Raw genomic sequence first — 16,425 nt, forward strand, 5'->3', positions numbered from 1 at the left:
GCGCAAATGGACCGATATCCCAATAAAGATCGATCTAAAGCGGGCTGTGCGTGGCGCGTAACAAGATAGTGCTGGGAAAATGGTTGTTGCCTTCCTAAATGCGAGGGTGCCTCAGGTTTCTTTGTATGCTTAGTTTGCTAGATAGCGGTGTTGGGACCGAAAATCTCCAGCCTGCCCTTAAAGCTTAAGCTGCCATACGATGATTCAGAGCGCAGGTATGGTCCAATTTTAAAAAAAATATAACAATAAACATAAATAGACAGTAATGCATCTTCAACTTATCAATTATTCGTTAGCCATTTTAAACAAGCTAACATAAAAGTACTATAACCTGACCAAAGGCCTTTGAATTTCGACTTTTTCAAGCATCTTAGGCCGAGCTATATCACACCAAGCTATTGATCGCGTGTGACCAAATCCATTTAAGCCATTTACCGGTGATTCTTCTTTGTCTTCCCGGACCTCTCATGAAGTAACATTTAGTAGAATTTTCTTTTTTACCCTTCAAACACGGGCGATAGGATAGTATAAGAAGTATGCCCTGGTCATTGTTTAGATTTGGCTACGGTTTAAGCCTGGGACATTATCTTGAAATACATTTGTAGTGAGGTTAAACTGCTTTGTCCAAAAACTAAACATAACATCACTATTTTTGGTTGTCCTTGTCCATCAGTGACGGTCACACATAGTTGTGTCACGTGACTACGACACCTTTGTAATGCACTGTTTCGTTGTCTTTGTCCATGAGTGCCGGCCACACATAAAACTTGATATTGTCGGCCTCCATATCAGAGGTGTAGAATCTCGTATGCTTCTTTCCGGAGAAGACCGTGCTCTCGTACTCGATCACCATGGGCGGGGTCTGCACCGATAACCTCCACGCGACGTCCACACACTCTTCGATAAAAAGCTGAAGCTTCATGCAAACCTGCAGCTCAGGGAAGTCGTACAGGGTTTTCCACAACTGCGAGCTGACGTCCTGGGGAAGAAAGTGAGTCAGTTTGTTTAAATACCTCTAGTATAAAGTCATATCTCTGTGATTTTTTTCATTCAAAATTAAAGATAGTTATTATATTTAAAGATCCCTGGTCAGCCACACGTATGTTTTCATTCACCAGCACCCCCCTAATAAATAAACAAACAAACAAATTGAATAAATGAACGAACGAGCGAGCGAGCGAGCGAGTGAGTGAGTGAGTGAGTGAGTGAGTGAGTGAGTGAGTGAGTGAGTGAGTGAGTGAGTGAGTGAGTGAGTGAGTGAGTGAGTGAGTGAGTGAGTAAGTGAGTGAGTGAGTGAGTGAGTGAGTGAGTGAGTGAGTGAGTGAGTGAATGAATGAATAAATAAATTCCTCCGTCAAACGCTGATTAAGCGCCTGAAACGCTTTGAGGTCGCTTTGTCTCCTCGTGATGAGGTCTGGTGATATTGCTGTTGAGTAAGTAGAGTTACTAGGTGCAACACTAACCCGTTTGATGCCGTTAATGTTGAAATTACTTGCAGAGCTTCTGAAGTACGCTGATATCTGCTCGTTGATCTCCTCTGCTTGCTGGGACCGCCGCTCTTCAGGTATGTCCAGAATCTTCTTGACTCGGTGGACTTTGTCAGACAGTGCTCGCGTCACAGTACGAAAAGCTACCTGTAAAAAAAGCACATGCCTTTTGTGTTAGCACAATGAAATTTCCATAAGCCCCGCAGATCTCACCCCTAAACCCCTAAACCCCCTCAGGCCATATATTAATATAATCGTGTAAGACGTATTGCAGCAAAAGGTGAATTATAGGTTTGTTTAAATGTTTAAAGGATAATATTGTAATGTATATAAACTATATATATACCATAATATAAGAACTGTAATAGCTATAGGTATATAATAAAATACAATAATAAGTTAAGCGGTCCACGCCTCCTGGAGTAGTAACTCTCAGTGTACTCCCAGCGTCTCATAAATCGTCATAGTCGGATTCCTCTTTATGGCATGATGTAATCTTCAAAACGTGACGTAAACACCAATCTCCATAGCGTGATGTTATCATCCTGGCGTGACGTAATCAGTCTTTATAGCCAGGCAAATTATGTGTACAGTTCTGTGGCTATTCAGCATCTCCACATTCCTTGCAGCGCGAATAAACACAAGTTTGAACACTTAATTTTCGTCCTCGCTGCCCTTATTGAATAGAGAGGATTTTAAGCTACATCAAACCGAATTCTTGGTCTCTTCTTTGAAAAGCGTTTAAATCACCGCTACGAAGCTACAATGCAGGACTAAACTAATTGTCGCGTCCCTAAAAAAGGCGGATTTATCGATATCTACCGTTAGTCAAACTAGCTTTCTTTCCAAGACAATGTCATTGAAACCCCCCTTCCCCCCCCCTTCAATGTTAGATGTAACCGTGCTCAAATTCTGAGAAAGACAGCCTGAGTTAAACAACATTGTTCTGGGAGGGAGGGGAAAGCGCGAGAGGGAATGGATTACGTTAAACAACCTATGCAGTAAAAAATAATAAATAAAAAAGCGAAAGCAGTTTTTGCATCATTGTAGTCTTAAAAAACTCACCACAACGACAGAAAAAAGAAGCTTGGCCTTGATGTCCGTGCTGTCCTCAAGTCGATCAAAAACTTCAAGCTCCTCCACTCCATCCAGCGCCTCAACACGAGTCTGCGTATACAGGTTATCGTAAGCCTCTACGAGCTTGGTCGGACGGTAATCAGCTTCCGACAAGTCCTCGAACTTGCCACCTTTACGAAGCTGCCGCTGAGCCTGATCAGCAAGTCTGAAAAGGACATCGTGAGTATGATAAGTTCTATCAGATGGAAACTTTTCACGCTTTACAGAACTGATCACTCGAGTCAACTAAACAAAAGCCAACTAGTCACTTATATTCTAGGCGCAGCATAGGTGAAGCATTATTTTACACGTTCGCTTACCTCTCTTTCATTTGCTGCTCCCGTTCATTCATTTGTTGGATGGTCTCTTGTGCTTTTTGCAGCTCTTTTTCCTTCATTTCCAGTTCCTTCCTGGTCCGTACCAGCTCCTCCACACTCGCTCGCTTTGACATCTTCCTGGCGCGGCTCCTCTTGCGGTCCTTCGGCGCAAGGCTGGTTCCGCCTTCTGAGTCTGTGGAACTTAGTGCTGAACTGATGCCGTCAAGATCTGCAAAAAGTCACACGTGACGCCATCAACACATGCTTACTACGTCATTCACATCACACGTGACGTTATCAACCCAACGCACGTCATTCACATGACATTTGGCGTCATCAAGCTAAACACACACGTGACGTCATCAACATTTACAAACACCAGTGGCGTCTAACAAGCATGACGTCATCAACTCTTACACACATGAAGTCATCAATCCTTACAAACATGACGTCATCAACTCTTAAACATAAGACGTCATCAACCCTTGCACACGTTTTCATAATCAATTCAGATAGTCGTCGACTTTCCCTTACGCCGTGTTTTGATTCACTCTTGCACGTGTAATGAAATCATTAAGCCAAATGACATATTGCCCTTACACGCGCGTCGTAACGCCATTTTACAATTTTGACGTCACCGACCCTTACCTACGTCATCGCCAAGCTGCGTGACCGTCTCGAACACGTCTGTGTCACTGGCAGCATCATCCAGTCCGTCCAGGGATCCCTCCGTCAGCGAGATGCTGATGGTCTCGTACCTGGGCTTGGGTGGGATGCTCCTCTCCTCCCCCCCTGAGTAAGACCCGTTCTCAGACTCGCTGAGCAGCTGGTAGACCATCCCGTACGCGCTGTGGAATCGCTCCAGCAGCGCTATAACTGTGTCCTCGTCATGTACGCAGCCGAAATCTTTCTTCAGATGGTTAACTATTTGGAGTACCTGGAGTGTTTTAAAGTATTTTTTGATCGTATGCAGTATGCGGTTTGATCGAAAGGGGTACTACTTTAAGTTTGATAATATCAATGACAATCAGATTCCCGGAGTTGAGTTTATGGAGCCTCTTTCTCATACCGCAACCCCCCTTACCACTACCGCGACACCCTTTACCCCTACCACCTATCCCTTAACCTTAAAGTGACCCCCTTCACCCCTACCGCACCCCTATTACCCCTGTCGCGACATCCCTAATCACTACCACAACCAAACTTACCCCCTTACAACTAACGCGACACCCTTTACCGCCACAGCGGCCTTCTTACTGCTAATCTGACTTACTTCTTTATCGTGTTTGACGCGCGACTCCAGCTTGCCCGCTAAGAGCGTGACAGAAACCTGTCCCCTTGCGCCTTTATCTACTGCGTTTAGCACGGATTGGTTGAAGAAGAGACGATCCTCTATGGTCTTGCGTGTAAGAAGACGCATATGCTCCGCTGTTCGCTCCTCGAGTTCTTCCTTATTAGCTCCGGCGTGAGCTACATCGATATTTTGATGTGATACCCTCTGTAACACCTCGTTAAACCTGTGTAAAGCGACCTTATAGTGCGCAGTCGCACGCTCCATCTCTATCCTTAAGGCTTCGTGAAGCTTAAGACAGTACTTAGATGCGGATCGACTGACTATTTCTACTAACGTATGCTCAGCAAAACCCTCTAGTACCCTTGCGAATTGTTTTACTCTTAATAGCAGCCTCTCTTTCAGACGCTCGTCATTTTGCAAGCATATCGCAAATATTGTTTTGATGTGTTCGCGTGATCGCGCGCTCGAGAAGGTTTGATCATTAAATTTGAGGAGTTCAGAAAAATACCGCACGAGATAGTGAATGAAGTCGTCCCCTCGTAAAATCCCTACTGGGAAGCGATCCCCGCAGTCAGAGCTTATTTTCTGGTACACTGCTGCCACAACACCTAAACTGCTGGGAACATCCTGATAAAGGCGGTCGATGGAAAGCTTGTTTAGAATCAGCACCAAAACATCTCCTGGTATTTGTTTGACAATACTCTTCAAATCATCGTACTCTCGACGGTCTATTCTCAGGTTAATTTTACCGATGACTTTCAGGACTAGCAGTCGTCCATCGGCGAGGCGGTCTTCCTCTGTCTGACTCGTCATTGCGTCGAAACTTCGTCTCGGACTGTCGCAATGATGGTCAGCGTGTCCCGGCACAGGGATCGAACACGAACGACTAGAGCGGCCTGTTCGTGGCGATAGACCTCCCTCCGCTACACCCGACTGCGCCTCGGACATCATGGACACCTTTTCTGTCGTTCAATTGTGCTTTTGAAATCCGTGTAATTGTCTCGGCCTATTACACAGAAGAAATTGTTTCATTAGCAACTCATCGTCGCCTTGAAAGCGTATGCAAAGCGGCTCCGTGTAAGGTCGAGTCATTTCTTTCGCGCACACAAAAAGACAAACACATCTCAAGTCTATGATTGGAGGTAGCTGGTCTTTGTTTTACGTCGCCTGATATTCCCATTCAAATTGTTGTACACTAAACCAATAACTCTGAATATTAATGAATGTTGACATCTTGTTGCTGCATATTTTGTAAGCCATAGAAACCATTTCAGTGACACACTCGCGTCAAACTCAATCTAATAGAAATTCGTTTCGTTGCGGTTAAGTACTTTGTTGTTAACTTGTATCCATCTATACAAAGCACTAGTTTTGAATTTGAAGTTATTTTTTCATATGAGGTAAATTTACTTGTTCGATTATATGTAGGCTGTTATTTTTCGTTATACAGAATTCAACAACTATTGCTTCCGTTTCGGTATGCGTTTCTTGTAATCAGTTAGTCCCCAAGCTGTCAATGATCCAACTTTTGAGTGAATTTTCTTATAACAGGTTTTTAAAAATAGATGCTATTAGCTTTCGAACATTGTATGAAGTATTACTTTAAACTTGAAATCAGAATAAAATCTTATCGTTATTTGCTTTCGTTCTTCGGCAAAAGCAAACTGCGAGTGCGGGCGCTTGTTTAGACTATTTGGTTATTGACGCTTTCAAAAATAACAAAAGGCAAGTGTCAATAAAAGGGTATCATTTATTGCATTCCGATTAAAAAGAGCGGAGTGATTTGCATTCAAAGCAATCTAGCTTGCTACTGGGTCATCTTTGTCAGCATTCAAGCAACTTGAACAGCTTTGGAGTGGTTTCTACGGAACTCAAATTCCAGAGACATCAAGGTATTCCCCCTTATTTAGTACCAAAACAAGTACAAAAGCAGGCAAGGCGGTAATTTGTTGTAGGAGTCTTTATAGAGGTGTTTGGGGTACAACAGTGAAGTCAATCTTGCATGCAAAAAGCGTAAGCGAAGATGTGCTAGCATAAAAACATGACGCGCGCCGTAAATGGGTTCTCCTTGCGAACTAAATGGCGATGCTTACTTCATCATTGCTAATGTTTTGCTATCGTTACAACATGTTGACGATAACCACGCCATAACAAGTGCCAATAGATTATAGAATACCATTAATGACATCGCCTATTACATTGCCTATCAGGAATAAGAAATGGACCCGGGGTTTCGAGGTTCGCCACGTGTCAAAGAAGAACATTCAGACGGTGAGCTGAACGCGTCCCTGACAGACCAAGAGCTGCGGGACATTCGTCAAGAACTTGGCCTTACTGATATTGACCCATCGGCTAATCTATTCTCATCCGGCTCTCTCTCTAATCACGTCCCAACACCGTTTGATATCCCGCTCAGTGACGAAGAGAAAAAATTGCTCGAGGAATGCACCGTGGGTAATAGGCATCAGTTCTCTGCCGGCGCGCACACCGCTCGCTCGGCCTCTCTCGCTGAGGTAGCCGACACGCTGATTAAAGACCTTGCACAGCTTGATACTCACAGTGACGATAACAATAACTACGACTCGAGCTCGGCTGAAGGGGAGACATACTCGTACGAGGCTAGGGAACGGGTGGATTCCACGCGTAGCCACTGCGATAGTCACTCCAGTGAAATCAGCTCGCTCTCCAACACAAGCACTGTTGACGGGGAGGACGCGATCGTCGAGGAAGACAGAGAGCCTAGTGTCTCTACCTCATGTTTAGTGAAATCAGAAAGTGCGTCTCCTAAAAGCAGCCGAAGTGATCTAACGATGCCTGGAGATGGTCCAAGAGTGTCTACAAGCACAAGGATGGAGTCTGTGGTAGAAAATGTTGAGGGAATCCGCACCAGTTCTAGCAACTCCCCCGCATCTAGTGACTCTGGGCTCCCCAGGGACCCGTCCCTAGCACGCGACGCCGTGCTGTCGGGAGACTCGGGATTTCACTTCCACCAGCACAAGTACTTCGTAGTGGTGGCTATTGACTTTGGCACCACGTTTAGCGGGTACGCATTCGCGTTCACTAGTAATCCCGAGAGTATTCAAATGATGAGAAGGTGGGAGGGAGGGGACCCTGGGGTGTCGAACCAGAAGACACCCACCACCCTTCTTCTCAGACCCGACGGCTCTTTTCACTCGTTCGGATTCGGCGCGAGGGATTTCTACCACGACCTGGAGCCAGATGAGTCGCGCAAGTGGCTTTACTTTGAGAAGTTCAAGATGGCGCTTCACACGCAAAGGGTAGGTAAGGGGCGGACTTGACCTCGTACCTCTATCTGTCGATCACACGCATAGCATAGAAGGCTTCGTGTCTCGATCACAAGCAGTACATATGTTGGGGAAGGGGTGGGGAGATAAAAAAGACTTCGTGCCTTGATCTGTCGATCATATGCATAATATATCAAATTTGTGTCTCGCACACGCAGAAGGTAGATGGGGGAGGCGCAGGGGATATAGCAGACTTCGTGTCTCGATCAAACGCAGAAATTAAGGTGGGGAAAGCGCGGGGGATACAGCAGACTTTGCGTCTTGTTCAGTGACAGGTTTACTCCATTTCAGTGAGAAAACAAAGCGGCCACTTTTGCGCTCATTATTGTGGCGAGTGGTGAGAACATAGTCTGTACCCAATAAGTAACAGTCGGTATCCCTTGATCTGGCGAATTAAATATCCCAAAAAGCGGGTAAACCCTTTAAGTACCAAGAGTATGTAATGCTTGTTTAATGTCGCTACTCTTACTTGATATAAAGTAAATATTTCCCTTTAGAATATTGTTTTCTATCGCGAAAAACACATGATCAAAAGTTTGCTTTATTAGACATGTCTTAAGAACGCAATTATGGGCTGAAAGTGTGATATATTAGTTTCGTTCATTAACAAATCATTATACCTAGGTTATTATTGCTAGCAAACATTTCAAGAGTAATTATTTGTTAAGTGATATTGCTAAGCTAATTGCTAAATAGTTTGTTTTTCTGAGTTTAGAGGGGGATCCAATGGGTAAAGGCTGGTTTCCGTGCGCAGCTCGATTGACCCGATTGAAAGATTCTGTGTACAATTCTATACACAAACCCTACCTATGTTTCTCTGAACATCGAAAGAGTGTTAATCGCCCTTAAAATGTGTAAGATATTTGAACCATTTCTGGGCCGATTATTCGAAAGCCATTCGATCGATCCGCGCCTTTTGATATGTTCTTATTTCTATCACCGACTCTTACACCACTGACCCGTTATGCATGAATGGTCGTTTGTTGTTATTTCTTTTTAAAGGATTTGCACAAGTCAGCCGAGATCAAGGCGGCCAATGGGAAATCCATCAAAGCGGTCACCGTATTTTCGCATGCACTCAAATTTTTCAAGGATCACGTGATCGAAGAGTTAACCGACCAATCAGCAACACAGATACTTGAGGAGGATATCCAATGGGTGATTACGGTGCCCGCGATATGGAGAGCAGCGGCTAAACAGTTTATGCGCACTGCAGCTTATGAGGTAACCGTCTGACCCACAATCCCTCGCAATCCCCAGTTTTAAAACATTCAGTTGTTTGTATATGTAAGTGCTTATCACTCGCTCAAACTGTGAAAGCCAATGATATTGTTAGCTCTTCCCAGTAGTTCAGGGCAGCTAATCACCCTGCTCTTTCAAATAATCGACGGGAAGGACGAGGGGATATTATTGGAAGCGATATATAAAATAGTAGTGTACTACGATTAATGAGATGAAATCGATATGTGTCTAGCCTGTTGTTGTGATAGAACATTTGTCGGCCTAGCATAATAGAAGTATGTGAACTTTTTGAAAGAAAACTAGTTATACAAAATTGCGCCTAGTCGCGCAATTAACGCTGTCACACGACCATGCATTTTTTCAACAATGGACACCTTTTTGCATCCTTGTTAGGATTAACAGCGAAATGAGACTTTCTTGGGGGTACAGGTACTGGTTTTATACTTCTTCGCTGTTACAAGACTGACGGCTTATAAGGTGTGACCGGGCTTTCCGGCCGTATTGACGGATTGTTCTTTTGGATAACCGACACTTGACATCCAGAAAAAGCTTTTAGCTTCGTTTTGATAAGGGCTTAGCGAATGGGAGTACGAGGTGCGACTTTTTTGCGTGGGTGTTTCAGTTGGTTACCCTTGGACTGCTGTGGATTACGTAGAGTTTGCATGGTTACTACTGACTACGGTGGTAACACACTACATGCTTGCTTTGATAGTGCGCATGACAAGTTTCACACGTGGTTACAATTATTGACAGCGTTCCACCATTTTTTTTTTTCATTCGCTCTGTCCTAAAACTCCTACCTGGCCACGCTAAAGGTGCACTATACCTAAATGATAGTAAACTATTCGTTAAGTCAGACCCAACTTTTTGCCGTTAGGCAATGATTACAGAACGTGAATTGGTTCTCGATTCCTAACGTCTCAATTACCTCAAGAAGGACGCCTACGCCCCCTCTTAGAGGTCAACTCTTATCTCTCCACTATCCCGTTTCAAAAATATTCCGTTACCTAATCAACATGAATTTGTTAACTTAACAAAACGCAATAAACTGTTTCATTCAGTTCAGGAAGATTGGCAGGTAATCAGTATAAAATATAAAGTAAATAAAAACAGTCTGTCGTTACTTTGCGTGACTTGCCGCGTGACATAGCACTCACCAGCGTGGCCTAGCCGATTTGCCTCAGGTAAACTTCATCGGCAATGAACTGCTTATTTTCTTTAAAGGCTGTTTCTCTCTAGGACGCAAGCGCAAGCGTGAGCGCAAACGGAAGCGCAACACACGTGAGAATCGGTCAAACAAGCGCAAGCGCAAGGAAAATCAAGCAGTTGCGTTTTCTCGCGCTTATATGCTTACGTTCCAGTGAGAACCGGAAAAAAGCTTGCGTTGCTCTTACGCTTACGTCCAAGTGAGAACCAACCTGGTATATGACTGGCGCCTGCGCTGTAGCTACTACCTGTACGGCAACACAACATAGCGTGCTTTACAGCAGGCAGGTCAAACTGTCAAACAGATACAAGTGTGTGACACGGCTCCTGATGAAATTCTTAAACACTTGAGTTTTTATGGTTTTTAGGAAATTTTATTAAAAGTGCCCATTAAAGCCAGATAAAATTCCAGCTACGAATTAATTCTAGTGCGAAAAATCAATAAAATTAGAGTAAAATCCGTTACATCACAGGAAATGCACGGTCTAAGTAGCACCCGTATTGGTGTATTTGACTTGAATTCCAAACAGATATGTTTCCAGTCAAAATGATAAAAAAGTACACGAGGTTTTTCTTTACATTTTCATCAGTGGTGTATTAGTGCGAATAAACTGCATTCATAAGAGAATGCATTCGAATATAAAGTAAATATCACATCCCCCGTGCAACCAGTCTTCCTTCAAGTCATTATTCCTTTTATCCTTTCTCCGCTTCACTTCTTTGTTTGTCTTTCTGCGCGCAATTCAAGGTTCTTGTTCCTTGGAATTGGTATTCCTTGTCTGTACAAAGCCATACCTTGTAGGAAAAGGACCAAAAAGATATTTTGGCGGATTCCTTGATGCAGACTCCGAAAAGATTTTCTTTAAAAGTAAACCTTCCAGCAAAAGGGTGGATAGAGTTATAGCGCCAACGAAGACGAGCTCAAAGACCATTATAGTACTGCGTAATTACGATTACTTGCCAACTTTTTCAAAGACAACCTATTTACATGCAAATAAGGATTAGAGTCCAAGTCTAATGATAACGACCTCGAATTGCTAGAGTTCTAGAAAGGAGCTCTTTCCCGCGAATGCTTGGCTTTCTCTGAATGTGAAGTTGGGATATTGGATGACGTTATTATTGCTCGATGTCTAGCGAGGAATTCTGTCTCCGGATTGTAGCCCCCCTGGAAATGAAGTTGGGATAAGGGGTGACGTTCCCGCTACATATGCCTTTGAGAATGTACCCTTCCACTGGGAGTGAAACCACTAGAGAAGCTACCGCTATGAGTTCCACGATCATTGTCGCAAATGATGTAACTTCACAACTCAACTCCCCTTAAACGATAAATATTATTCTATTTCTTATTTGATTAGTCCACGTAATTACCACTAAGGCTTCGCGGGATGGACCGATGCCAAATTACGACAAACAATTTAAATGGGATTTAATCAACTATACTATCACGTTTCCAGGTAGAACTAGTATGGTTAAGACTACGTAGAATTGAATCTGTTAGACTTTTTTTTATTACTGACAGCAGAATTCGACTTTTATTGCGGCGACCACGTTTAAAAAGGCAGTATTATTTATTTTTCTCTCTGCAATAACGTATTTGAAATGGAACTATATAGGTTGGGTTCGATTTCAACATGAAACTGCCGTTTTTGAGTGAGAAACTCCCCTTTCCTCCCCTTTCAAATTCTCAACTTGGGTAAAAACAAACAGGTCGACGTCATATGGAGTAATAACTTTATTTAATTAATATGTAAGATACTAAAAATAATCAACAATAACACGTAATAAAGATTGCGCATTTAAAGCTTATAACAATGAGCAGGTATTTCCATCAAATGAATGTTCTTATCTTGATTTTTCTTCTTACACTTCGAACCATTTTGGTGGCTTGCAAATCAGGGGGCGAGCTTCACTTTATTTTTTTTCTGCAGATTCGCATCCTTCCTGCGGAATAGTCCTTGGCTTCGAATGATGCAAACTCGCTCTTCCCTTTTCTCTCGAAAACCATCACAACGTTGTATTGTCTCAGAACTTATGTTGGATCTCCTCCAACATCTTTCTTTTTTCTGACGATTTCAGATTGTTTTTCTCATTTCACAGCCTACTGCTATAAACACCAATTACTTATTGTGTCTCTAACACCAATAACTGCTCGCCCAAAGCAAGTCTAAGACTTCCCTTTGCGGGATTTGTGGCTTCTTTTCGGTCTGCTCGTTCAAAGCAAGTAGGAGCCCTCCCCTTGTGGGGTTTGTGGCTTTTCCTTATCAATGTTCAGGTTTCTGCAGTTTGCAAGCATTCTCCGTATGATGTAAATATCGAGTGTAGTCAGCAATGCAACTATTCCTAATGCTACCAGTTCTACAACAAACATTCTAGCGATTTTACTGTCAAGGCCTTTTCCATTTTACTATATTGTGTTGCGCATTGTGAATGTATGCGTCAGCTAAATTCTGCACTAGGATAATAAATAACCTTATTAATTATTTAGCACTACTTTGCGGGTGTTTCTATACACATAATATAAATATGTCTTCTGTCTAAATAATTTGCTTGCCAATAAAATGAAAATTCCGCTGTAAACAGAATATTGATTAACAATATCTATTATAAACTAATACTATGAAAGAAGAAAATATTCCAGCCCTTATAATAAAGCAATCTTTGATACTATTATTATGCCTCCATTAGGAAAGACCTTTGCCTGTTATGTGAGTGATATTGTCTTTTTTACCATAAAAATCGTTGTTGTCCGTTTTACTGTAAAATGTACTGTAAAAAGTTGAAGGATTATCCTTCCTGTGATTAGCGAACAGGGTAACATGTCGATGACACAGGTACATGATATATCTTCTCGTCTTTAGTTGCCAGGCATAGCTTGTTCATAATGTAGATATCCAAAAAACTCAGACAAGAAATTAACGCTCCAAGGAGAACCATCTCCAGAAACGCCATTCTTTACCAGCCAATCAAGAGGTCTCTTCCTTCTTCAGCACTTTGCTCACCTTATTTTGTTTCCTTTCTGCGGTAGGCAACGTTAAGGTTAATTTCTGTGCAGGAGAAAGATAAAGTTTGCTTCTTCCTTGGCTTCTAGCCAGAGCACTAAGCTATGCGCAAGAGCCTCTCTAGTCTATCAGAGAACTGGCATATGCAAGCTTGCAAATGATGCATTGTTCTCGAGACAGGTTATAGAGCAAACATTCTCATCGTTCTACTCATGTGATCATATTCATATGCTAACTTGCACCAAATAAGTTATTTGTTAGGCTTTACGATTTAGCTTGTGCTGTTCTTTTCGTTTTTTGCTGACTTTTGAGGCCGCAAATTAACCATTTAAGGTTTTAATAGCATAAAAATCCTTTTTTGTGTTATGATTTGTTCACTAAAAGCACCAAGCTTACAGATAACGGTATTGACTTTCTTTGGATGATGTCCAGAAGGATAACAATGTAGAAAACTTTCTGTGAAATCCCCTTCAGAAATCGTCCATATGTCTCTTGAGTAAGATGAAAGAAAAGTAATTTCCCAAACGATGAACTGTTTCCATCAAGTTTCTTCAAATGCACGTCCAACCCAATTGATTAAAAGATAATGATAAATAGTTTTCCGTTATGCTTAATTTCTACATGGCCAATTTTCCCATTTTTGTTTACTATACTTGATGTCAAGACGGTGGTTTTCCTCCTGATCTCCACTGATAATGGCCTCTCCTCAATCCGCAACAAATGCCAAATTTCCATTGCATGGCAAAAAAGGCGCCGGCAGTTGTGACAAGAAAAACAAAAAACAAAGCCTCCGAAATCATGGCTTTAAACACGATTACTATTTGGCGAAAGGCTTGTTATACTAGTCTCCTTTCCAAATAGTTCCGTGCTTTTGATAGTATGGTTGGACCAAAGTTGCCGATGCCTACTCCATCAAATATTTAAAGATGTTGTTAGCAGGACAAGATTAGAAAAGGCAAATAGATGAAAAAATACATTGAAGGTGTTTGCTTTTAGCCCTGACAGCTTTCAATTGGGAGTCCATAAAAGTCACACACACACACCCCGCAAAGGTTTATTCCACCACCGTATAAATATTGTTTACTTCTGTCTTATATAATGTCAGCTTATAATATGCCAGCCTCAAATAACTAACACATTTAACCCATATCCTGGTAGGCTGGCTTAGCGACTACCAAGTGCCCCGACCGAATCCTGATTGCCTTGGAACCGGAAGCTGCATCTATCTTCTGCCGGAAGTTACGCATCAGGGACTGCCTGTGGGACGAGTCAAAACGACACTCTACGGGGACTAGTGACGAGCAAGTCGAAAATGATTTCCAGGGTAAAAACTGTTCCGTAGAGATCAAATCAGCAGCAAAGTAAACCACAGAACAAACCATAGGCAATATCGACTCGATGCTGTGCTGGTTTACAACGCCATGTTTTATTTTCCAGGGATAACGCGTTACGCGTTGGTTGACTTGTGTTTTATTTACCAGTGAAAACGCGTTACGTGGTGGCTGAGTCATGTTTTATTCCCCAGGGATAACGCGTTACGCGGCGGTTGACTCATGATCTATTCTCCAGGGATTATGCGTTACGCGGTGGCAGACTCGTTTTTTTTATTCTTTAAGGATAATGCGTTACTCGGTGGTTGGCTCGTGTTTTATTCTCCTGGGATAACGCGTTTCACGGTGGTTGACTCATGTTTTTTTTCCCCCAGGAATAACCCGTTACGCGGTGGTTGACTGTGGCGGAGGAACCGTAGACTTGACCGTCCACGAACTCGACACCACCACAGGAAACCTGAAGGAGCTGCACAAAGCCACAGGTGGCCCATGCGGTGCAACCGCCGTTGACGCAGAGTTCGAGAGACTTCTGAAACAGATCTTCGGTGAACAATTCATCGAGCAGTTCAAGGCCAAGCGACCTGCAGGCTGGGTGGACCTAATGATCGCATTCGAGGCTAAAAAGCGCACGGCAAACCTCACCAAGACGAACCCTCTGAACATCTCACTTCCCTATGTATTCATAGACTACCACAAAAAGCATGGGAAAGGTTCATCCATCGAGTCTTTAGTAAAAAAATCTGGGAATCGGGATGTGAAATGGAGCTCACAAGGGATGCTCCGGATCGCCCCGGAAGCAATGCGTGATTTATTTAAACCAGTGTTAAGTGCTATAACTGCTCACATTCGGGAATTGCTCGCAAAAGACGGTGTACGCGATATCAAGTATTTGTTTCTTGTGGGAGGATTTGCGGAGTCCCCACTCCTGCAATCTGCAGTTCGCGACGCATTCGCCTCCACTCTACGGGTCATCATACCACATGACGTAGGCCTAACGATACTCAAAGGAGCTGTACTTTTCGGTCTAGACCCGACTGTCATCCGAGTTCGACGAGCTACCATGACGTATGGCGTCGGTGTTCTCAATCGATACGTCGCCGGAAATCACCCGCGATCGAAACTTGTTCGTAAGAATGGTATCGAGTGGTGTACGGATGTTTTTGATAAGTTCGTTACGGCCGATGAGCCCGTTACTGTGGGGGAGGTAGTTGTTAGGAGTTACGCCCCTGCCAAGCCATCAAGTAGGTCAACCACTATAACTATCTACTGTACTGAGCAAGAGGAAGTGACGTTTGTCACCGACCCTGGGGTCCGGAAGTGTGGACAACTCACAATAGAAATGCCTGAGGTGGCGCGGAGTGATCCCATGAAGCCACGCGAGCTGCAGGCCTCCATGGAATTCGGTGACACAGAGATCAAGGTGTCAGCGGTCGACGTTTTGACGGGAAAGGACACTAAGGCGACAATAGATTTCTTGTAGAGAGGGAATTCATCCATTAGCAGGATCGGATACAGGGGTGGTGGATTGGGTGGATTTCCATCCCCCTTTTTGAGTAGAAAAAAATCGAAAAGTCACTTTGTTTGAAGAAAATAAATGTCTGAGGGACGGGAGGTACTGTCCATGTTCCTTCGCCAGCTTGGTTCCTTCGCCAGCTTGACTTTGCTGACGCGGCAAATCCAATTCAGCGTGAAGAATTGTGAGATATATGTAGCGACTTACCAAGAACCACTGGATCAGTTATAGGCTGTCTAGCCGGACATTATCTACCCCCCATTTTGAAATCCTAGGTCCGCCCCTCATTGCATATAGCCTACAAGCGAAAGGAAGCTGAACGACCTACATTGATTTGTTCCGCTCATGACAGCTTAAAATTACGTGTAATTAATTCACGGTGCGTCTGACACCTAGCCTGAAGGGACGCAAAACATCCTTGCGTGTGTAAATTCTTGAATGAAATATTGTATAGTGCACCGACATAGATATATTCTTTTTTACCAATTTTCTTGTATTTATATTGTCAATATGAACAATATATATAATATTCAATATTATTGAAATATTATGTTTATATCGTAATTGTGGAAATTTCTGGCATTCACCCTTATGCTAATGACAAATTGACGCCTG

General features: G+C 43.1%; 2 protein-coding genes across 3 annotated transcripts; one reads left to right on the forward strand and one right to left on the reverse strand.

The window, feature by feature from the left end:
- Nucleotides 1-266: 266 nt before the first annotated feature.
- On the reverse strand, nt 267-5,233 carry LOC5508369. The gene is made up of 6 exons (XM_032377129.2): nt 4,194-5,233; nt 3,569-3,857; nt 2,924-3,149; nt 2,553-2,769; nt 1,464-1,634; nt 267-979 (listed from the first exon to the last, which is right to left on the reverse strand). The coding sequence occupies exons 1-6, from the start codon at nt 5,163-5,165 to the stop codon at nt 695-697; spliced, it is 2,160 nt and encodes a 719-aa protein (XP_032233020.2). The 5' UTR covers nt 5,166-5,233; the 3' UTR covers nt 267-694.
- LOC5508350 (heat shock 70 kDa protein 12A) lies at nt 937-15,931 on the forward strand. Of its 2 annotated transcripts, XM_032377126.2 has the most exons (6): nt 937-991; nt 1,499-1,564; nt 6,425-7,492; nt 8,522-8,743; nt 14,125-14,290; nt 14,672-15,931. In XM_032377126.2, exons 3-6 carry the CDS (start codon nt 6,434-6,436, stop codon nt 15,775-15,777), a joined length of 2,553 nt encoding a protein of 850 aa, XP_032233017.2. In that variant the 5' UTR covers nt 937-991; nt 1,499-1,564; nt 6,425-6,433; the 3' UTR covers nt 15,778-15,931. The 2 variants fall into 2 exon arrangements, with proteins under 2 accessions (XP_032233017.2, XP_001628936.3); XM_001628886.3 differs by lacking the exons at nt 937-991; nt 1,499-1,564 and adding an exon at nt 5,399-6,106.
- The last annotated feature ends 494 nt before the right edge of the window (nt 15,932-16,425 follow it).

The sequence above is a fragment of the Nematostella vectensis genome, chromosome 6, assembly GCF_932526225.1.
Source record: "Nematostella vectensis chromosome 6, jaNemVect1.1, whole genome shotgun sequence".
In the NCBI taxonomy this organism is placed as follows: Eukaryota; Metazoa; Cnidaria; class Anthozoa; order Actiniaria; family Edwardsiidae; genus Nematostella; species Nematostella vectensis.